The 23,200-nt window shown below is 42.5% G+C and overlaps 1 protein-coding gene across 3 annotated transcripts in view; it reads left to right on the top strand.

The window, feature by feature from the left end:
• Positions 1–662: 662 nt before the first annotated feature.
• The window catches only part of DCDC2 (doublecortin domain containing 2), a 149,380-nt gene continuing 126,842 nt past the window's right edge, over positions 663–23,200 (top strand). The window contains exons 1-3 of one of the 3 annotated variants that reach the window (XM_027525368.1): positions 663–732; positions 900–1,289; positions 6,979–7,033. In XM_027525368.1, coding sequence (XP_027381169.1) covers positions 997–1,289; positions 6,979–7,033 — 348 coding nt within the window. In that variant the 5' untranslated portion in view covers positions 663–732; positions 900–996. Of the gene's footprint in view, positions 733–768; positions 1,290–6,978; positions 7,034–23,200 lie in introns of those variants that run through there. The other 2 variants (XM_027525370.1, XM_027525369.1) reach the window with 2 other exon arrangements.

The following is a 23,200-nucleotide window of genomic DNA, read 5'->3' on the forward strand; positions in this document are numbered from 1 at the left end:
ACGCCGAGGGCAAAGCCCAAGGGATCCGCGAGCGCGCCAGGCCTACTTCGCCGACTCCGCTCCCTGCGCGGGGCTGCAGTTACTATGGAAACGGCGGGAAATAACAACTCCGTTCCCCCTGGGATGAGGGAGGCCCGCAGAGACAACGGCTGCGGGAGGAACAGCAGGAGCGACGCGCGGCCCCCGGCGAGTTCACCGCGGTGCCAGCCGAGCCGCAGCGCCGTGCCCCACCCCCACCCCGCCCTCCTGTGTCGGTAGGTACCCCTGCCGCGGGCGCCTCCCGGGGACCACCTCCACCCCCCCCCCCCCGCCCCCACGCCTTCACCTTGGGACTTGATTGCGCGCTCCTGTTCGCTGTGTTCAAAGGATGCCCACGGGAGCTTCGCTGGGGGCGGCGCAGGTCTTGGCTGCGGATGAGGCAGGGGCGAGGGGTCTCGGACGCTCGACTCTCCTCTATCTCAGTGCACTTTAGGCATATATCTCCCAGCGAGGAAAAAGCTGGGCAGTTTCAGCGCAAACCCTAATTACTTGATTTCGGGAACAAACAGGAGATTGAGAAGTGGGAGCCAGGAAAGAAGTTTCAGCATATTTACGATTATATAGTTCGTGCATGTGTATGTGTTCCCACCTCTCTCCCACCCAGGCGCACGCAGTCTGCCTGTTTCCCGCCCCTGGCGCAGCTCCGGTGCAGAGGTGGTTACACCTTGATTCCGCCGGTAGCGAGAGAAACAGGTGTGTGCGCGCACGGCGAGCGCTGATTGGTGGTGCAGACTCGGGTGAACTACTTGAACGTGCCGGGTGAGTCCTGCCCCGGCAGGGTCTCCGCCGGGTGGACGCCGGGCGCGCGCGGTTGCTTTGCGGTGACCCGCGCGGGCTTGTCTGTTTCGCGTTCGTTTCAGGACGCGACCCCGCGCCGCGCGTGTGCTGTGAGGCCGCTGGGGCAGCCGCGGTGCCTCCCCCCGGAGAAGCGAGCCGCGCGGGAGTCCCGAGGGGAAGATGAGTCGCACCAGTGCCAGGTCCGGGCACCTGTCGCAGCCGGTCGTGAAGAGCGTGCTGGTGTACCGCAACGGGGACCCCTTCTTCACGGGCCGCCGTGTCGTCTTCCACGAGAAGAAGGTGTCCAGCTTTGACGTCTTCCTCAAGGAGGTGACGGGCGGCGTCCAGGCGCCCTTCGGAGCGGTTCGGAACATCTACACCCCGCGGACCGGGCACCGCATCTGGAGGCTAGACCAGATCCAGAGCGGGGGCAACTACGTGGCCGGGGGCCAGGAATCCTTCAAGAAACTCAAGTGAGTCCGTCTGTCCCCACCGCCCATCGTTTCAGGGGTTGCTAAGGTGGAGAGGAGTAACCCCCACCTCGGTGGGCTCAGGGGCTGTGGCTGTGCGAGTTGATGGCCCTCAAAGCTCCCTCTGCGGTTGCATTAGAGGTTGAAACCGTGGTTGGAGAAGAAAGCTCACTTAGGGAGCAGTAGGAACAGACTTTAAAGGTGTGATGATGGATGAGAATCTTTAAAAAAAAAAAGTATTGAATGACTAGCTATTTGGAAAGAGTAGCACATACGTCATGTTAGATATTTCGCATTTCATGTTCTTTTTCTCTTTCCACTTTTTTCTTGGGACCTATCATTTTATTTTTAATTTTGATTGGAGTATAGTTGATTTACAGTGTGGAAATCTATCAATTTAGTCGAAATAATGTTCTTAAAAATGACTCGGAAAAACTGGATACTGAAATGTCACCAGTGGAGAAAGTGCTCTCTGCACGTTCTCCTCACTGTTGAAATTCTTTAGACTTCCATTCCGAGTAGAACTGACCACGCCCCACTTTGTGCGGCCCCTCCTCCCACCACCTGTACATTAAGGGGATTGCTTCGATGCTTGGAAAAGTTTACTGGCTTACTGTATTTGTCTGCAAGCCGGTCACCGGATGCTTGATGGTTAAATCTTGAAGGACAGGGGTCGTTAGTGATGCTTGTCCCCAGTTCCTGGCTGGGAGCTCACTTACTGTGGGTGTTCAGTGCATTGGCAAACTGTGCCTTTGGTCTGTGAAGGGAACAGAGATAAGACACAACTTGTTCTTTGGGAGGTCACAATCTAACAGGAGATAGGCTATGTGCACACCAGTAATTTTAATGCAAAGTACAAAGGGGTGAGTGCAGTTAGAAAAGTAAAATTATATGGGGGTTGAGAAAAATTATTCCTCGTGGGGGTGGGTACTGTGGGACATGTAGAATTTAATATTCCATGGTGTTTTGTTTTTTTTTTTTACAGTTGTACTGAGGTAGATTTCACATAACATAAACCACGGTGGTTTTAGTATATTCATAGAGTTTTGCAACCATCACCACAAACTAATGTTAGAACATTTCCATCACTCCCAGAAGAAATCCTGTACCTTCCCAATTTCCCCATCTCCCCTTCCTCTGGTAACCACTGACCAGTAGTTATTAGTTTTTCTGTCTCTATGGATTTATCTATCCTGGATATTTTATATACAGACAAACCTTGGAGATATTGCATGTTCTATTTCAGACCACTGCAGTAAAGTCAGTATTGCAATACAGCCAGTCACAGGAGAAGGAAATGGGAACCCACTCCAGTGTTGTTGCCTGGAGAATCCCAGGGATGGCGGAGCCTGGTAGGCTGCCGTCTATGGGGTCGCACGGAGTCAGACACGTCTGAAGTGACTTAGCAGCAGCAGCAGCAGCAGCAGTCACAGGAGTTTTTTGGTTTACGAGTATATATAAAAGTTGTGTTTAAACTATACTGCAGTCTGTTATGTGTGCATTACGTCTAAAAAAAGTACATGCCTCATTTAAAAAATATTTTATTGCTAAAAAATGCTAACCATTATCTGAGCTTTTAGCAGGTCATAATAGTAACATCAAAGATCGCTAACCACAGATCACCATAACAAATACACTAATATAAGAAGTGTGTAATATTGTGAAAATGACCAGAATGTGACACAGAGACCTGAATTGAGCAAATGCTGTTGGAAAAACGGCACTGATAGGCTTTCTGTATTCAGGGTGGCCACAAACCTGATTCAATTTGTAGAAAACCACAATATTGGTTAAGTGCAATGACACAAGGTCTGCCTGTAAAAGTAGTCATATGTGACTTTGTGTGTTTCTGTCTCCCTTCACTTCCTTCTTTCATGACTGAATAATATTCTGTAATATAGCTATAGCACATTTTGTTATCCTTTAATCCGTTGATGGATATTTGGTTGTTTCACTTTTGGCTATTATGAATAACCCTGCTATGAACAATTATGCATAAGTTTTTGCCGGGGACCAGCCCCGGCTGATCCAGGGTATTCGAAGGAGAGACGGCGTAGGCGAAGATCAGGAGACAATTGCTTAATTAAATGTTAATTAAGGATATAAAGAGTAATAGAATGAGGATAGCTCAGTAAAATTCAGTGAAGAAAAGAGGCTGAAATAAGGATAGCTCAGTGAGGAAATTCAGTGGAGAAAAGAGGCTGAATAATTCAGCCAGAAGGTAAGAGAAAGAACAACATGGGGAGACCAAGTTTCGGTGAACAAGGCCCGCACTTTATTTTTCAAAGTAGTTTTTATACCTTAAGTTATGCATAGAGGATAATGGGGGAAGGGGTAGAGTCTTGCAGCAAACCAGGCTTTCTTCCTGCAAACTTATCATATGCAAAAGCTTAGGTGATTTGCATCATCTTCTGGCCCGGAGGCCTGTTAACATTTTAAGACCTTTTCTTCAGAAAACTTATTTTTCTCTAAAGGTGATTGGTCAGGAGCCACCCTCCAAAAGCATTAGATAAAGTTGCATTCCTACAGAGCAAAGGTGTGGTGGGCTATAACAAGAAAAAGAATTAACTCAAGGGTCCCAGGTTACAAACATTAAAGCTACTACTTACACCAATTATATTAATCAATACACTGCCAGGGACACAGCAGGTAAGGGATATGGAGACTTAGCAGCAAACATTGGCCCAACAAGTGAAAATTCCTTCACCAATACAATTTCTAATCAATCTTTTAACTGCTCAAAGGAATCTGTATTTAGACAGTTTAGAACATCTCCTGCCTCTCACAGTTGGGAGGCTCTGAACAATCACATGTGGCCGGAAAAACCTATTCAGGCAGGCTAGAGGATTTCCAAAGGAGTTTGTAGGTTAAACACTGTCACACCCAGGAATTATTAACTGGAGCTGTAAGCTAACTCTTTTTTCAGAGAGGTAGTGGGGGACAGCCCCCCGTAAAGTCAGAGGTGTAGGTGAAAGCACAAAGCAGAAAGTAGGCAGACTCTGGTTTTGGGGGTATATGCTCGAGAATTTCCAGGGGGACTCCTGAAGCTCGATCCCGACTTTGCGTATGCCGAGCCTCCTTCCTCATGACCTTTGTCATGGGCGGAGTTCCTCACGCTGGCTACCGGCAGTGATAGAATTCCAGTTGAGCTATTCCAGATCCTGAAAGATGATGCTGTGGAAAGTGCTGCACTCAATATGCAGTATGCACTCAATATGCAATATGCCGGCTCCCAGCAAGTTTTCATTTCTCTTGGGTATATACCTAGGAGTGGAATTGCTGGATTGTATGATAACTCTGTAGTTAACCCCCCATAGTTTTTAATGTATTTTAATTAAAATTCACCTTGGGCCTCAGGATGGCCAAAAAATCTTTACCATAAAATCTGTGCTTGTGAATTCTGGTTTTAACTGTATAGAACTATTTCCCTAAATATCACTAAATTTGTGTAATATACTTCCTTATGTATTTGTTTAGGTTGAGTTCTAAGTATTCCGCTTTTTGTTATGCAGATATTCTTTTTACGGGAGGTGAGGGATGTATTTGGCTTTAATTTCCCTTCTCTGAAACCTCCTTTAGTATGCTTTGTCTAACTTTCTTAGAAAAGCGCTAAATGAAACTATGCTTCAAAGAAACTTAGAACTTAAAACTGAGAATCAGGAGACTTGAGATTGAGCCGTTTATTAGCTCAGTCTCGTTGTGCAGTTCAGTTGAGAATCCTTGTGAATTATCAGTTTCCTAACACAGAAAAGGAACATAACCATTCCTACCTCACAGGGTTATTGTAGAAAGTAAGTGCTGTGGATGTGAAGGTGTTTTGTAAGCACCAAAGTGTTCTGTGAATGCAAAGCATCTCGGTGTCCAGTCTCTTTCATCATATACTTCATTAATTTTTAAAGTTAAAACTTTCATATGAAGCAATTTCATGAGGATGGAAACCTGCTTCAGAATCTATTAACAGCTCAAAATTCCAGGCTCACTTTAATAATAATTCATATTCTCTTTTGTTTATTTAGCATTACCAACTCAAAAGATAAAAACAAGTATAGTTCCAAATCAAATAGAAAGTGCACTTCAAATCATTCTTTACACACACACACACACACATATATAATAAGAGATTTACACGGCTGTTTTTGCTTTTCACTCACACACAAAAACCCCGAGTGTGTTATAACAGTGGCCATGGTTTGTTTTCCATGCTGACAGATGAATAATTTATTTATTTGTGTTAAAGTGGTAGTATCTATGGTTATAATGATAGGAGCCAAGAAGATTTAAATGCTGAATATATTTGCTGAATATACAACTAGCAGTTTTCAGTTTATATAACAAATTAGGAAACTGGCAGAACAAAGGAAAATCCAAACATATTGAGGGTAATTCATGTCAGGAAGACCCTGAATGATGCTGGGGGAGATAGAAATGCTGGAAAATATTTTTCAAATGAAAGTGATCAACTTTCTTCTTGAATATCTTTTACTCATATTTCTTCTAAAATTTTTGAAACCATGATTAAACTTCAGGTAGCTATCAAACTGTTTATTTTATAGAAGAGACATCTAGAGATTATTACTTTCCCCAAAGTTTTCCTTATGCATTTTGAGAAGTTGATCCTACTGCATTAATCTGGTGGATCTGAGATGACTTTCCTGCACATGACAGTTAGAATGTGTTGTTATTTTGTCAGAAACCAGTCCCTGAAGATTTCCAAAAGACCCATTATCTGCTAAACAGAGGGAGAATTTGCACTGTTTTATGCAAGTAATAACAGTTTATTTAAGGGAAATAGATGATGATTTCTAGAGGCATGATTGACTGAAGCATTCTATCCAAAAAACAACAAAATAAGATGTAGCCAAAATTAATTCTGATATAAGCTTTTTTGGGGGCATCTCAGCAATTCTGGTAGTTGAGGTAGAGAGTGTATCTTTCTATGGTTGTAAATTAAATGCTAGATTTATATTTATTTTTAATATTAAAACATTTATTTATCACCTTCTGTGTATGAAGCACAATGGGACCAGATCACAGTGATGGATATATAGCTTGGAAATTGACAAAGGTATAAAGCTTTTAGGTTGTGCTTACGCTATAGCTAAAGAATGATCAGTAGTTAATGTATATAGCAAGTAGTTATGGAATAATAGGGGTCTCCAGAGGTTAACTAGTTCACTCATCTGTCTCTTAGCTGAACCAGAGCCTAAACCATCCCACATGGCTGAGCATTTCTGGATCATTAAAGTGCTCTCCTAGGGAAAAAGCTTTCTCAGCCTTTCACAGTTGTTACTCTAATGCATGGCATCTGTACGACTCTCTTTGGCCTAAAGTCTGTGATTCATAGAACCATTAAGGAGCTTTATACACAAACTGCTCTTTGTATCGAAATGGATATAAAAATGAGAAATAATGTATATGCAGTAAGTAGCTAGCCATTGTGGGGGACAATGTTCCACGATAGAACTATGTATCTCTAAGGCTTCAATTTCATTCAGGTTTAGAGTAGACATGTGTCAGCTCTGAAAGCCATTCCTGTGACTCTCATGGCTTTAGATTAGTAGCTATTGACTTTTTTGCTTTTGGCTTAAGCATGTCCTATGGCTTGCTTTACTTTTTAATAATTAAAAAAAGAAATTTACACAGCTGATTCAAAAGTAATAAAAAGAACCCTTATTCTTTTTATTCCCCCCAGTTACTTGGACATAGGAGAAATCAAGAAAAGACCAATGGAAGCTGTGAGGACAGAGGTAATGCAAATAATAGTAACAGCACCGCTTTCTGTTTCTGATGCTGCTGTCTTAGAGATTTGGATGGCATCCTGATCGTAAGAGATGAACTGTCTAATGTATATGAATAGGACGTTACATGTTTTAAGGCAAAGATAACTCTTCCTTTGGACCATTAGTGGAAACAAACAGGCCGAGTAGTCGTCCTCAGGCATATAGGACAAGATACAACATGCTCTTATTCTCCCATTTTCTAGCTGTATATTCTCTGGTTGGAATTTGTAGGAATTTTCCCTGTCAAGTGGGAAGAGACTCTTAGTAACCGTGATACCAGTCTTTGCCAAAACTACACCCCCCACCCTCATGCTAAACGACTCCCGACAGCTCAGTGTCTGAAATGACCAGGATCACCCTGACTGACCCGGAAGCTTTCAGGGGAGCGTGTTAAGACTTCCTGTAATATCAGGAAAACACCTCCATTTTAACTGGCATTCAAGTTCACTTGAGCGGTGGTCACCAAAAACTGGCATGAAGACTGGCAATGAGCCTTGACAAATAGATGTTCCTAACACTATATTCCACGTAGCATCTGGGACCCCTAGTGGAATCATCCCTGGTGGGTATTCTACTGGACGTATTCTTAGCTCATGGATGAAAAAATAGATTAAAAGCAAAGTTAAGGCAACAGCTTTAACTGTCCCAGTGAGAAGGAAAAAGATAGTTAAACCCAGACTTGGACTCTGTTCACCAGACCAGACTTCCCTTCTCCCATTTTGACCCCCACATTGTCGATTGCTCCTGGTGTGTTCCGCCAGTGAAGAAATGGCCAACAGTGAAAGGAGTTCTTCTTCTTTCGTAGTGTGGCGCCCCCGGGAATATCCTCAGCTCTCTCCATTTCCTCTTATACTGTGTTTATGCCAACAGGATCATATAGGTCTCTCTAGAAAAAAAACACATAGGAAAATATTTTAATTGTGCAGTATTTTTAATAATGTGAGGTTAAATTCATTATTTAAATAATTTGCGAGACGAGGTGGTAATCCCAGACATTGTTTAAATAATTAATATTATTTGTACTTTTGATTTTCAACGTGTGAAATAAGTTAATCCAATGTGTGAGAAGCTGACACAATATGTGAAAAGTTGAACATGAACGTGATAAGATTTATAGCTTAAAATAGACAAAAATAGAAAAATTTCAGGCAGTACTTATGTTACAGGGAGAGAATGACTGATGGTTAGAATCTGTAGCAAGTAGTAAAAAAAGACATTAGGAAATTAGTTCCGGATATAATTTTGTTTGAAGGCCACACGACTGGTTGAAGTAAGTCACCTTGCTTGAGGTTGGTGACTAAAGCCGACTTTCTGCAATAGAATTTAAAATGTGTGAGTTCCTAAAAAAAGTAGGAATGTATATTTATTCTGGATTCTAGTGCCTTTGATGAAGACATTATGCCTGGAAAATTTCAAGAGGTGTGCAAAAAAATTGGGGAATATACTTAAAAAAATATTAACCTTAACAGAAGAAGCATTCACAAGGACTCTATAGTTAATTAATTATTTGCTAATTGTTCTTCCACTTTGGAGCAGTAACTATTGATTTCTCTTTGGGCCGGTGCCCAGGCTACACAGACAAGGTTTTGATTTATGAATACACATGTTACATGTGACAAACCCACCTCTCATCTCCAACTAGATGTTAGCATCTCTCTCTGTTCTGGAACACCGCATCTCTCCCACTTTACTTCTTACTGGTGATACCTGCGCCTTCTTATTTCCTCTAACTTTGTGGGATATGCTGGAGCCTTTCACATCTCCATCCTTCCCCACACAGTCTTGCAAAGGGGAGCCAAAAAAGAGACATTTTGAGGATGCAAAGGAGATGGGAGGAAGAGGTAAGAAACTGTTTGTGACCTTCAGCACTTTCCTTTACCTACCCAAGTCCCCCTTTCTCTTTTGTCCTCCCTGGCCCGCTCTCCCCCAACCCCCCCACCAATCTTGCTTCCCTTGTGGCTCAGCTGATAAAGAATCCGCCTGCAATGTGAGAGACCTGGGTTTTATCCCTGGGTTCGGAAGATCCCCTGGAGATGGGAAAGGCTACCCATTCCAGCAGTCTGGCCTGGAGAATTCCATGGGGTCGCAAAGAGCTGGACATGACTGAGCGATCTGAACAATCTTTTTTCCCAGTCTGAACAGTGTTTTCACTTCCCTCACTGTGCATTTCTACTCTTTTTTTTTGCCTCACCTTTGCTTGGTAAGCCAGATCTTAGTTTCCCACAAAGGATCAAACCCATGACCCTGCAGTGGAAGCTTGGAGTCTTAAGCACTGGATCACCAGGGAAGTTCTATGCATTTCCAGTCTTGGTCTTCACAGAGACCCTCCTCCCCAATGTCCACACCACGACCACACTCCAAGCCTGCTTTGAGCAAAGGAACCCCTGCTTTCATTGTCAGAAAGGGAGAGTTTTGGGTTCTTGGCATCCAAAATGGGGAAGCTGAATGCCTTTCCCAATAGAGATCTCACTTTCACTGTTGGTTCTATAGCCTTATTGCTGCTGTTTTAGGTGGAGCATAGGTCAGAAAAGCTTTCGTGGGCTGCACTGAGAACCTCACTTTTGTCTGTGAAGTTCTTACTGAGCATAAACACCTCCCTTTTTTTCTACAGGTGATTTACCATCAAACTTATAGAGTTCAACAAGTTTGTGAGTTAGGGGATGATCTATGTTCAAAGTCTGAGAACGAACTTGACAGAATCTGGCCTTTCACAAATATAGATTCTATTTTCTCCATCTAAGGTGGTGATTTCCTTTCAACATTTGTGTCTACTGGAAAAAAAAGCACACCTAGTAAAAAACTGTTGATAACCACCATTCTTTGGAGTAAGTTAACACATTTTCAATCACAGAGAGGGACTCAGAGACAACTTAGAAATGGGAACATGAATACATGGAATTGGAGAGTTTAGAGTTGTTTCAGGGAAGAAATTTCAGTGCAGTAGTAGCACAAACAATGTTTATTCAAAGATGTTTAAATATGAAGAGTGAGTAAAACTATTTACTCATCGAAATTGGGGGCATTTCCCTCAAATCTGACATATTTCATATTGTTTTAAGTTTTTGGTGTTGAGGCTGCATGATAAAAGTCACCGCATTAAGGTAAATGATTCCATTTTTCTAACTGCTTAAAATGTATTAATTCTAATTCTTCTCAGTGCATGTTATAATTGGGCTTTCCAGGTGGTTCATTGGTAAAGAATCAACCTGCTGATACAGGAGACCCAGGTTCGATCCCTGGGTCAGGAAGATCCCTTGGAGGAGGAAATGGCAACCCACTCCAGTATTCTTGCCTGGAGAATCCCATGGAAGGAGGAGCCCAGTGGGCTACAGTCTATGAGGTTGCAAAAGAGTCAGACTCAACTTGGTGACTAAACAACAACTATAAGAACAACAACAACATGTTATAGTAGAAGGACCTTCACAGTTTTGTAGAATGTGTGGCCCTGGGTCCCAGCTGTGGTGGCTAGATTTTCACACGTGGAAGGAAACCCAGCCAATGGGTGCTCGGAGTCAGTAGCATTCCTCCCCTCTTCCCAGAACACCAGAGTCCATAATATGATTTGGTTGTTCGTTAGATGGTCAATAATTTAGACACGATGGTATCCACTTGCTGACTGCAAGTCACGAAATGAGGCATGCCACCTTGACGTCCTAGGGTCTGTTGTGGTTTCTGCCATTACTTTTCTATTCCATGAGGCTCATTGTTGAAAAGACACTAGAAGGACATCTAGTCCTTCTCTATACCCATGTTACTGAGACAGAAAAAGGCAGAACTTGAATGCATCCATTCCACTAACCTGAAAGAAGTATGTGGTCTTATTTGGCCAACACTTTTTGTAGCAGGAGGGAAGGAGAGAAAGCAGGAGGATAGATGGAGAAGAAAAGGAGATGGGAAAAAGAAAAAACCAAAAGGTGGCTGGTGGTTTGCACCTGCTCCAAAGTTGGGCAGTGCTGTGGGTTTTGAGCCAATGCCCTTTTCTTTGGAGAAGGCGACGGCACCCCACTCCAGTACTCTTGCCTGGAAAATCCCATGGATGGAGGAGCCCGGTAAGCTGCAGTCCGTGGGATCACGAAGAGTCAGACATGACTGAGCGGCTTCACTTTCACTTTTCACTTTCCTGCATTGGAGAAGGAAACGGCAACCCACTCCAATGTTCTTGCCTGGAGAATCCCAGGGACGGGGGAGCCTGGTGGGCTGCCGTCTATGGGGTCGCACGGAGTCGGACACGACAGAAGCGACTTAGCAGCAACAGCAATAGTCCTTTCCTTTCCTCTCTACACACAGCTCTTGCTTTTACTAACAGCCAACTCAAGAGATCTTCTAGGCTCTCCTTGGACTCCTGCCTCTATTCCCCTGTCATTGTGTTGATCTGTATTTTCATCTTTCTTCCTACTTTCCCTGTATCAGTGGTTTTAATGAAGACTGTTCTCATCTTCTGACCTTGGTGTTCATCTCTTTATTTATGTCCTCTCAGTCCTCTCTTTGCTTCCTTTCACCTCCACTCTCTGCCTGGTTTTAGATTTCATTCTGTGCTTCCATGTTCCAGCTTCCCCCTTGCCTCTGTCAGGGAAGCAAGCAGTCTGCGGAGCCCTCCGACCCCCTGCACTGGGAGCCTCTGGTCTGCATGTGGACACCTTTCCTCTTCCTTACCAGCCCGCATTGTCCTTTTAGCCTTTTGCCTTAACTGAAGGACGTTCTTGTTTTTCTACTTTACCCACTTAGCTTTCATGTGATCACACTCCCATACTGTGCAGCATGGTAGGCAGAGGGCAGGGAAGCAAGATTAACAGGACATACATAACCTCTTCAGTTCAGTTCAGTTGAGTCGCTCAGTCATGTCCAACTCTTTGTGACCCCATGAACCATAGAATGCCAGGCCTCCCTGTCCATCACCATCTCCCAGAGTTTACCCCAACCCATGTCCATCGAGTTGGTGATGCCATCCAACCATCTCATCCTCTGTTGTCCCCTTCTCCTCCTGCCCTCAATCTTTCCCAGCCTCAGGGTCTTTTCAAATGAGTCAACTCTTCACATCAGGTGGCCAAAGTATTGGAGTTTCAGCTTCAACATCAGTCCTTCCAATGAACACTCAGGACTGATCTCCTTTAGGATGACTGGTTGAATCTCCTTGCAGTCCAAGGGACTCTCAAGAGTCTTCTCCAACACCACAGTTCAAAAGCATCAATTCTTTGGCACTTAGCCTTCTTCACAGTCCAACTCTCACATCCATACACTGGAAAAACCATAGCCTTGACTAGACGGACCTTTGTTGGCAAAGTAATGTCTCTGCTTTTCAATATGCTATCTAAGTTGGTCATAACTTTCCTTCCAAGGAGTAAGCATCTTTTAATTTCATGGCTGAAATTGCCATCTACAGTGATTTTGGAGCCCAGAAAAATAAAGTCAGCCACTGTTTCCACTGTTTCCCCATCTATTTCCCATGAAGTGGTGGGACCGGATGCCATGATCTTCGTTTTCTGAATGTTGAGCTTTAAGCCAACTTTTTCACTCTCCTCTTTTACTTTCATCAAGAGGCTCTTTAGTTCTTCACTTTCTGCCATAAGGGTGGTGTCATCTGCATATCTGAGATTATTGATATTTCTCCTGGAAATCTTGATTCCAGCTTGTGCTTCCTCCAGCCCAATGTTTCTCATGATGTACTCTGCATATAAGTTAAATAAGTAGGGTGACAATATACAGCCTTGACGTACTCCTTTTCCTATTTGGAACCAGTCTGTTGTTCCATGTCCAGTTCTAACTGTTGCTTCCTGACCTGCATACAGGTTTCTCAAGAGGCAGGTCAGGTGGTCTGATATTCCCATCTCTTTCAGAATTTTCCATAGTTTATTGTGATCCACATAGTCAAAGGCTTTGGCATAGTCAATAAAGCAGAAATAGGTGTTTTTCTGGAACTCTCTTGCTTTTTCGATGATTCAGCGGATGTTGGCAATTTGATCTGATTTCTCTGCCTTTTCTAAAACCAGCTTGAACATCTGGAAGTTCACAGTTCATGTATTGCTGAAGCCTAACCTCTTACCTCCAAGAAATTTACAATTTTGCTGAAAAGACAGATATATGAACATTTCCAGTACTGCGTACTAAGCGATTCAGGGGTCCAACCCTGTGTGTGTTGAGCTATTTATTTCCAATGCTTTCAACTATCAGGTGGCAACAAAGTCATCTGTGAACTCATCAAAGGAAAGCTTCATTCTTTGACTTGGGGTTGTAGATGCTGCCAGCTGGCTCCACCCTGTTGCCTCCATGTAGTGAATCCTTTAGATTATGACATTCTTCAATAGTTATTTAGGGTCCAAAATCTGTTTCACTGTAAGTGGCCCTGAAACACATTCTCTACAGAGAAGACAAGCAGTGTGCAGAGCACTTAGGATGTGCTAGGAGCTGTGACTCACCAGGTATAAAATGAGTACTTTTAGGAGTTTGGAGTCTAGAGGATGAGACAGGGAAGTAAATCAACCATTATTATTGAGGGCACATGTGCTGGGCTGGAAGAATGTTTGGAGGACTGAAAAAGGGTGGATGGGTTTACATAATCCATAATCCATAGGTTTATGGGTTAGCCAGTTTTAAGTTTCAAATATCTTTCATTTTTCACCCACTTCTCTTAGCTTAAGGTTTTGAGAATGTCCCTTTCTCCTTCTTGATTAAGGAGGATAATTTCATGTTTATATCTGTATAGGGATCAAAGCCTGTCTCTAATAAAAATAGTGAAAATCAACTGGATAGAAAAGCAACAAAGGCAGCCTTGCCATGAGTCAGGCTTGGAGGACACACACACAGCAGGTCAGCTGCCTGCACTATCACCCTTCAGGCTCCTCTGTCCATAGGATTCTCCAGGCAAGAATACTGGAGTGGGTTGCCATGCCCTCCTCCAGGGGATCTTCCCAACCCGGGGATCAAACCCAGGTCTCCTGCATTGCAGGTGGATTCTTTACCATCTGAGCCACTAAGGAAGCCCAAGAGTACTGGAGTGAGTAGCCTATCCCTTCACCAGAGGATCTTACAGGCAGATTCTTTACCAGCTGAGCTACCAGGGAAGCCCACAGTTAACAGAGAACACTGCTTCTCCCAGTCATGTTGTCACTGTAAGATGCCCTAAGGGCCTCCCTTCCTGTGATTACTGCATTCTGGTGGATGACATTCTAGACTTGCTGTACTACTCCTGTATTTTACTGGACATCTTTTTATTTTTTGGCCAGGCCACAGAGCTTGCAGGATCTTAGTTCCCTGACCAGGCATTGAACCCTGGGCCACAGCAGTGAAAGCACCAAATCCTAACGGCTGGATTGCCAGGGAATTCCCTACCCGGCATCTTTAATTGCTAAACCTCCCTCACCTCATAACAGCCCCTAGTTAATTCCCACTTGTAACTTCACCTCCAAACTGCCCTCAGCCCAGAAGTGAATCTGCTTCCTCTAGACTCACCTTTGAATCCTCCAGTGAGAACCCAAACCTTAGGAAAGATGATTCCCTTCTCCTCTTTCTCAGCATCATTTTGTGACTTCTCCAAGTGCCATCCCTCACTGCACAAAATCAACAAATCTGATTTTGTCTGACTACAGATTTGTTCCTGTTTCTGATAGTCTTCACCTGATGAGGCTTTAACACATGCATCAGAGCTGCTGGTTAGATTGTAGTCTCTGGGAGGTCTGCTCATTCTGTATAATACCTAGCGTTAAGAGGCTGGTGCGTGTGTGAGTCGCTCTGTCATGTCCGACTGTTTTCGACCCCATGGACTACAGCCCACCAGGCTCCCGAGTCCATGGAATTCTCCAGGCCAGAATACTGGAGTGGGTTGCCATTTTCTTCTCCAAGAGATCTTCCTGACACAGGGATCAAACTCAGGTTTCCCACATTGTAGTCAGATTCTTTGCTGTCTGAGCCACCAGGCGTCTCTAATAGGCTGGTAGTAGTTTTAATCCTCTATAGCTTTGAACATTCCTTATCATAGTTAAGGGAGATACCTGTTTTCCTCGTGTGCCTGGTGATGCTGTTTCATGTATGAGTGGGATGTCTCAAATAACTTATAAGTCTTCATGGCTACTATCTATCATTTCAGGGATAAAATTAGTTATAATTAAACCTTTGTGTATTTATTGTCTCTTAGAATCTGCTGCGTGTGTGCTCAGTCGTAATTGCAGCCTGCCAGGCTCCTCTATCTATGGAATTCTCCAGGCAAAAATACTGGAGTGGGTTGCCATTTCCTTCTCCTTTAACGTTTTGGTGTACATTTATTGTCTCCAGTACATTTTGCGGAGAAGGCGATGGCACCCCACTCCAGTACTCTTGCCTGGAAATTCCCATGGATGGAGGAGCCAAGTAGGCTGCAGTCCATGGGGTCGCTAAGAGTCGGACACGACTGAGCGACCTCACTTTCACTTTTCACTTTCATGCATTGGAGAAGGAAATGGCAACCCACTCCAGTACTCTTGCCTGGAGAATCCCAGGCAAGATTCTCCCACGGGGGAGCCTGGTGGGCTGCTGTCTATGGGGTCACACAGCATCGGACACGACTGAAGCGACTTAGCAGCAGCAGCAGCAGCAGCAGCAGCAGCAGCATACTTTGAAATTGTATTGAATGAATGCTATTCAGTTAACAAGGGCTTATTGTGTGCCTGCTATGTGCCAGGTGACTGTGTGCTTGTCACCCGAGAACCAAATAACATGGCCCCTGTCCTCATGGAGTTGACTGCTCTTTAGCCGACCTTGCTTGTCGTGCCTTTACTTTTAACTCTGCCAGCATTGATCTTTGCTGCAGAACTTGAAGAAAAATCAGGGCTCTGGTTTTCTTCTTCATTTGCCTGCTCATCCTCACCTGCTAGTGGAGAGCCAGTCACAGGTGCAGTGACAGCTAAGCAGAGAGAGCTGGTCAGGTCTCACCATCTTCAAAGTGACCCATCCTGCAGTTGGGAGACCTGCTGTCTTAAGCAGAAATCTTCAGATTAAGATCCAAAGACACTAATGAATGTCTCCTCTTCGAATAAGCATCCCACTGGATCCTCTTGAATACCCTTCTCTCATTTTAGATTTTCATCAATGGAGAATTTGGATAACTTTGTTTCTTCTTTGTTGGGGGGGAGTGCTGCAGAAGAACCTTGGAGAGGAGGAAACAAAGGAAGTGAGGTTTTGAAACCTCAGAACTTGCCCTGGTCTGAAAAGTTTGTGGGAGCATGTGTTGTACTTCGGGTCCATCACTCCAGTGAATGTCTTTAAGATTTTGAATATCATTATTAAAACTTCACATTTCAGTTTAATCATTAGGCATCATCTCCAATAAAACATACTGTGAGGTTTGCTACTTAAAGGCTTTGGGTTGGGAATGGGTTTCTAGACATCAAATCAGGTGTAATTATTAACCTTACTGTGGTGTGGGAAAGCTTGGGACTCTGTGGTTTAACTCACTAATCTTTAGCTTTGGAATTCTGGGTTCAAAGAGGGGACTACGAAATAGTTAAACTCCTAAATGTTTCTTTCTTTAACTTGGGGAAAGATTTCCAGATTATGTTAATCAAGTTTACTAATTTATCAAAACATCAAAGAAAATGAAACCCACTTTTGTGAGTTCTTCCAACAATAATTGAAACCCTTTTCCAGTCTTTTATTTTACATCTTCCCCCATCTCTCTAATGTAAGTGCAGAGTAAGAAGGATTCTTTTAAGGACAGCTAGTTCACATCAGTAGTCATGGCGATTCCAAGGTGACTATGACCTTGCCAAGGCTCTAGGAAGACAGAATTTTCTGTTAAAGAACAACTGACATATTTCATTTTTCTTTCACACTTTCCTGTCTTATCTCTTTTCTTGGTATTGAACTGTGTGTGGGGGGAGGGGGCATGGGGAATAAGAGGAAGAAACAGAGGAGTGTTTGTGTCAACCTAGAAAATATTGATCTAATGAAAAATATCCATTAGTAACCCTAATCAGCTCTGACTAAAAGTTAGAGGCTGGGGTCTTAATTTTTCCATTAAACATGTGCTGTGGGATTGTTCCATATATCTTGCATTCTCTGCTTGGCATTTAGGTATGATTTAGAATGTCTATGAAATTGGAAGACATACAAATTAGAGCATGTTTATATTTTTTATTTATAGTAATAAGCTGTTCTAAGCAAAGACAGACATTTAATAAGAAACCATTTATAAAATGATTATCAGCCTTTTAAGAAAAAATATGAAAAGTATCTAATAAAATAGTTAAATTGCTAGCTAACAGTGAATATTTAAAAGAGTCACTTAATCGAAGTATTGAAATACTCTCAATAAGACATTTTATTTGCCCCAAGATAAAGTCCTTTTGGCAACACTAACAGCATCCCCTGTGGAACAGAGAAGAACATCTTGTTCTTATGATGCATGAGATTTAGAAACACAGATGATGAATTTTTAGGCATATGTATTATAATTTGAAGTTCTGCCAAGGTATACCAAACTTTTCATTGATGGATACTATGCACCTACTAGAAAATCAATACTTAGGTTCACATTTTAGGGTAATTGTAATGAGCTTATTGCATTTTCTCGAGTCAAAGGGACAATTCATGATGGAAGTATGATTTTTCTATGTGATAGGAATAATAAGAAAATGTAACCAGATAGCAAGTATGGCCAAGGAAGACAAATTGTGCTGAACCACTTACTGAATGCTGCTCAAGTATGCGAAAGCATTGAGAATATTTATCAAGAGCCTGCTGAATGCCAGGCAGTGGGCTGGATTCTAGCCACATTAAGACACTGAGTATGTGCCAATCAAAAATGACAACAAGGTAATTGTCATTGGAAGAGACTGAAAAGAGTTTTGAAAGAGTATAGAAGGGTGGAAAAGTAATACCAGCGGTTGTTAATCCGAAGAAAGTCAGCTATTTATGTAGACCTAATTAATAATTAGCTTCAATGCTTATAAAGAATGTGGTGACTAGATCTTTTCCATCACAGCTGGGTACCATAAAAGGGGAAACAAAATTAAGCTGTGGTGTGAAGTTTGAAGAATTTCAGTCAGATTGAAAGAAAGATTTTAAAGAATTGGTAAAGATTACCAGGCATTTATTGAAAGAAGGTGTCTTATCTCTTTTTCATCTATTTTAAAATATAAACCCATTCATTTCTTTGGCTGGCACATTTTGGTTGTATACCAAGATGACAGGGGTCAACTGAGGTTGCCCTCTCACCTAAGGTTTGGTGGGGCAGGTGGCTGTCAGAGTCTTCTTGGGAAGCCCAGGTTGTCACACTCCCTCATGGAGGCAATTTGAATTGTCACTTTCTGTCATGATCTCTCAAGTTTCAGAGAGTTCTTCAGGGTCAATAAGCAGGTGGTGCTGTGATTTGCTGGCACTTTCAGTCAGAATTTTTAAAAAGCAAGAAAATCTGAAGCCACACCATGAGAGTAGAGGGTTTGGAGAAGATTCCTGTTTTTGGAGTGTGGATTTTGTATTTGTAACTATAGAGTTAGCCTAGTATCCCGATAGATATAACAACCATCCAAAGAGATGTTTCCGTTTTCTTCCACACATGGTTCATCCAGAAAAGAAAACCCGAGAGAATGATGTGTTAAAGGAATACAGGAAGTGCAACTCAGAGGAATCGGTAATAAGAAATTAAGCTTATGAGGTCACCTGTGGTGATGTCTCCATTTTTGATTAGGATGTAGAAACTTCTCAGTTTAAATTATATTTCTCTTTAATTCAGAACAGATTTGTATATGTGTGTGTGTTTAATCTTTTTTTGAAATTAATTTATTTTTGGCTGTGCTAGGTTTCGTTGCTGGGCAAGCTTTCTCTAGTTCAGGGGAGTGGAGGCTAGCCTCTCCTGGCGGTGCACAGGCTTGTCATCGCAGTGGCTTCTCTTGTTGAGCACAGGCTCTGGGCGCACGGACTTCAGTAGTTGCAGCATGCGAGCTCGGAAGTTGCAGCTCCCGGGCTCCAGAGCACAGGCTCAGTAGTTGTGATGTGTGGACTTAGTTGCTCTGAGGCTTGTGGAATCTTCCTGGAGCAAGGGTCAGGCCCATGTCTGCTGCATTGACAGGCGGGTTCTTATCCACTGTGTCACCAAGGAAGTCCCGGGTTTAATTTTAAATGCCTAACTTGTGGAAACTTTGTTTCAAACACCCAGAGTAGCACAGAGCAGCGATAAATCCTTGGACCGTTCCTGGGGGAGCAGCATGGTGAGCACACTGTGCTGATGAAGCCAGGGACTCGGACTCGGACCCCACGGTCCCCTCTCAATCCCATTAGGTCCTCGGCCCTAGATTGTCCCCCCAGTATCCAGCTGCCACCTCAAGTCTGGTGTTGGTTAAAGCATAGGTCAGAATATATGTGAGATTCAGCTTACATCTTGTCACCATATTGGAGATCAACTAGAAAGGTCTGTGTCCCGCTGGTATGCTAATAGTCTTATCTTTATGTACAAAATAAAACATATTTCACTGTACTTGAAAATGGATGGATGGAGGATATAAGGCAGTTTTTTTTAAGGTTAGCGTGATTTGTTTGCATTTGGTTGATTACAGCATGAAGAATAAAGGCGTATCTAGCTTGGTCAACAATGAAAACTCCCATTTATTATTGTGAAAGACTCCAAAGCGGCCAGCCAGATCCAGCTCAGATGTCAGCCCATGATTACATAGTTTGGATGTTTGGTTTGTTGAAAGAAGGTTGATTTCAGTCCACCTGTTAGCTGGGGCCAAAGCTAGATGGTGAGGGCCTGTGGGAGAGTGAAAACTAAATGGACGCAGTATATTTGCAATGTCTAATGTTTAACGTGGGACCTTTCTCTCTAGGAAATTTCTAGCGGCAGTCAGTCCTTGATGCTTTGTGTTTTTTTCCTCCCTTTCTGGCAGTATTTTTGAGTTTCAAAGATTTATGAACCTCCATGCCTATCTTTGCTATTTCAAATTATAAAATGTAATGTAACCAGGCAGCCAACTTTTAGCAATATTTATAAAAGGAGTCATCAAATGTTACCCAAGTTGTGTTTTGTAAATTATATGCTGATTGATAAAATGCCATAGTCACAGCTTGTTTTTCTAGAACTGAACAGAGAACTCAATTTCCAGTACTATGAGTTTTGTGTTAGCTTGCATGGGATCTCCCACAAATGATTTTTTAAAAAATGATTTTCAGTATCAAATTAAAAATTATAGATATATATATTTACCATAGCATAGAGATTTTTTTTTGGTATGGCTTTTGCAAATGTAGCTGATTTCTCATGAACTGTCAATTGGCTAATATTTAAATTAGTCAAATAGTATATGGAAATTGGATTGAATTAACTTTCCTCTAGCTGGTACTTCTTCTAATCAGGTTGTTATTCCCTTGTGTTAATCCTATTTTAATTATTTTATTAATAATATTAACATTGTCTGCTCTTCTTGCCTATTATCTAAACATGCATACGTAGATATGTTTATAATGAAGTACGGGCAATGTGATTTGCCACTGGGGTTTTTCAGCATTTTTACATATTGACTCTTATTTATTCCTAAACTTTCTTCCTCTCTTCCGCTTTCCTAATTCACTTGCTTGTATAGAACCATATTCATATTATAGTTCCCTGATTAGGAATTTCTTTTTCTCTAGTTTATGGTATCAAGTTAGCGGAGTTGTGTGCATCAAATTTGGTATCAAGAGAATATGTCCAATGCTTATTATAAATGAATTTATCCTAGAAAGGCGGTCTTGGTTATATGTCTAGATTGTTATCTGTACCCATGTCAGTTTAGCTTGTGTTCCAGGCCCCATGGGTTACTCCGAGTATATAGACAGAATTATAAAATCATAATGGCAGTCTTTCTACTCCATCTAAACGATCCTAAAGGATTATGTTGATAGAAGAAGGCTTTGTTTGCGGAGTCTGGAGAAGAGGAGTCTGGCAATGAGTTGCTCTGTGTCTCTGTTGTTATTTTAGTCCTCCTTGCATGTGGGAGGGTTTGGAGCTCAATGGAGTGACACTAATCACAAAGTTATGGCTCTCACTTTTTTTTTTTAACTTGGAATTGGCTTTTATTTATTTTTGACCTCACCAAATAGCATGTGGGGTATCAGTTCCCCAACCAGGGCTTGAACCCCTGCTTCCTGGGATTGGAAGCACAGAATCTTAACCACTGGACCACCAGGAAGTCCCAGCTCTCACTTTTTGATAGTAAAAAAATTAACATCACAGATTTTTTCATCAGAAAAGTTCTGACCATTGATTTATGTGCCAGGCATTATGCTAATTGGACTTACAACAGCAAAAAAGTCAGACAAGGCCACAGGCTTCACGAAGCTTGTATAGTGAAGAAGAGAGATTGGCAAGCAGGCACTTGTAATGGCATCTGCTGGATGGGAGAGGGTGGAAGGGACAGGGTGCTGGAGCAGTAGCTACCATTGGGAATCCTCAGAGCTTCCAGGAAGAAATGACATTTGAGACCTAGAAGAGATGGGTAGATGTCAGCTAGGCAAACAGAGGGAGGAAGAGTATTCTTGGCAGTGGGAACAGCATGTGTGAATGTCTGCAGATGAGAGATTATGGCACATTTGGAAAACTTACACACGTTCTGCTTGCCTGAAGCATGGGATGGAAGGGTTGGAAAGATGTACGAGCCAAAGAGACTTAGCAAGTAGAGAGAGACCAAGTCATAAAGGTTTTTAAAAGGAGTTTTGACTTTCTCCTAAAACCAATTTGGAAGTTGTTGATAGGGTGTCAGCGGGGAATTGATATGATCACTTTTGCTGCCCCAGCAAGGCTGGAAGTCAGGAGACCACTTAATGGGGATGAATGTGGTACTCATGATGGGCGAGGCTGTGGAGATGGTAGAAGGATCAGAGTTGGCCGAGGCTGTGGAGATGGTAGAAGGATCAGAGTCGAGAGACAGGACTATGACTGGTTGGATGTGGAGTAAGGAGGAGAGATGAGTTGGATGCTTCTTGAGTTTCTGGCTCAGGCCACTGCATAGATAGTAACTGCCCTTCACTGAGATGGGGGAATGGTTTGTTTTTTGGTAACACTGACAATCAGACATATTTGAGGTAGTAACTTTGAACATTGAGCCAACATAAAAAAAATGTTGGAAGATGCACCAAACCAGAACTCATTGTGAGTGTGAACATGTGTGTATTTTTCTTTACTGTGTGTTTGGTAGTGTTCTTCTTGCTGTTTAATTGCAAAGTCATGTCCAACTTTTTTGGGACCCCGTGGACCCTGGCCTACCAGGCTCCACTGTCCATGGGTTTCCCAGGCAAGGATACTGGAGTGGGTTGGCTTTTCCTTCTGTAGGGGGTCTTCCCAACCCAGAGACCAAACCTAAGTCTCCTGAATTGGCAGGTGAATTCTTTACGACTGAGTCACCTGGAAGCCCTAGTAGAGTTCTAGATACTATATAAAAATGATCTATTTTAATCTTCACAGCAACCGTATGAAGTAGGGATTGTTATTATTCCCATTTTATGGAGGAAGAAATTGATGACTGAGACATGGTCTTATAGAGCTCACAGTCAAGAGGGACTGTGAATAAATATATTGTGTTAGTGCAAAGGGAAGCATTTCCTACTGAGTTAACAGAATTTAATTGATGATGACCATACAGTGTCTTTTTGCTCTTGACAGGGCATTTGGAGGGCAAAGGGTTTTGTTTATTTACTGTACTTTGATTTAATAATGATAGAAAGAAAAAGATATACAAAGAAGACTGAAGGAAGTCCAGAAGAGAGGCATAATTTCCTTTTAATTTCCTTAATATCCTTATTTAACAAGTTATCATTAACCACAAAAGTGCCTAGTTATTTGAGCTGTATTCTTAATTGACTTTTTTTTTTTTTTTTGCCTTTGTTAATATTCCCTATAGTACAGATATTTATGTTGAGTGTTTCCAATACAGTACTTGAAATGGCTTTGGCATGTCTACTTCTAAAAGGGTTCCCACAGGAAACCAAAAATATCTTTACATGGAAATTTACAAGAGTGGAAGAGATTGGAGAAAGAGATAATGAGCCAAGAACCATGAATGAGTTTTTAAACTTTCATCATGTTCGCTGGCAGAGGACCAAGCAAAGGTCACGTTGTGATGGCTTAGCTACAATAGGGCTGATGAAGTGAACGTCGGCGTTTTTCACTTTCTGTGGCTGGTGGTGTGGCGTCTA

This window comes from Bos indicus x Bos taurus, chromosome 23 (assembly GCF_003369695.1).
Source record: "Bos indicus x Bos taurus breed Angus x Brahman F1 hybrid chromosome 23, Bos_hybrid_MaternalHap_v2.0, whole genome shotgun sequence".
NCBI classification, from domain to species: Eukaryota; Metazoa; Chordata; class Mammalia; order Artiodactyla; family Bovidae; genus Bos; species Bos indicus x Bos taurus.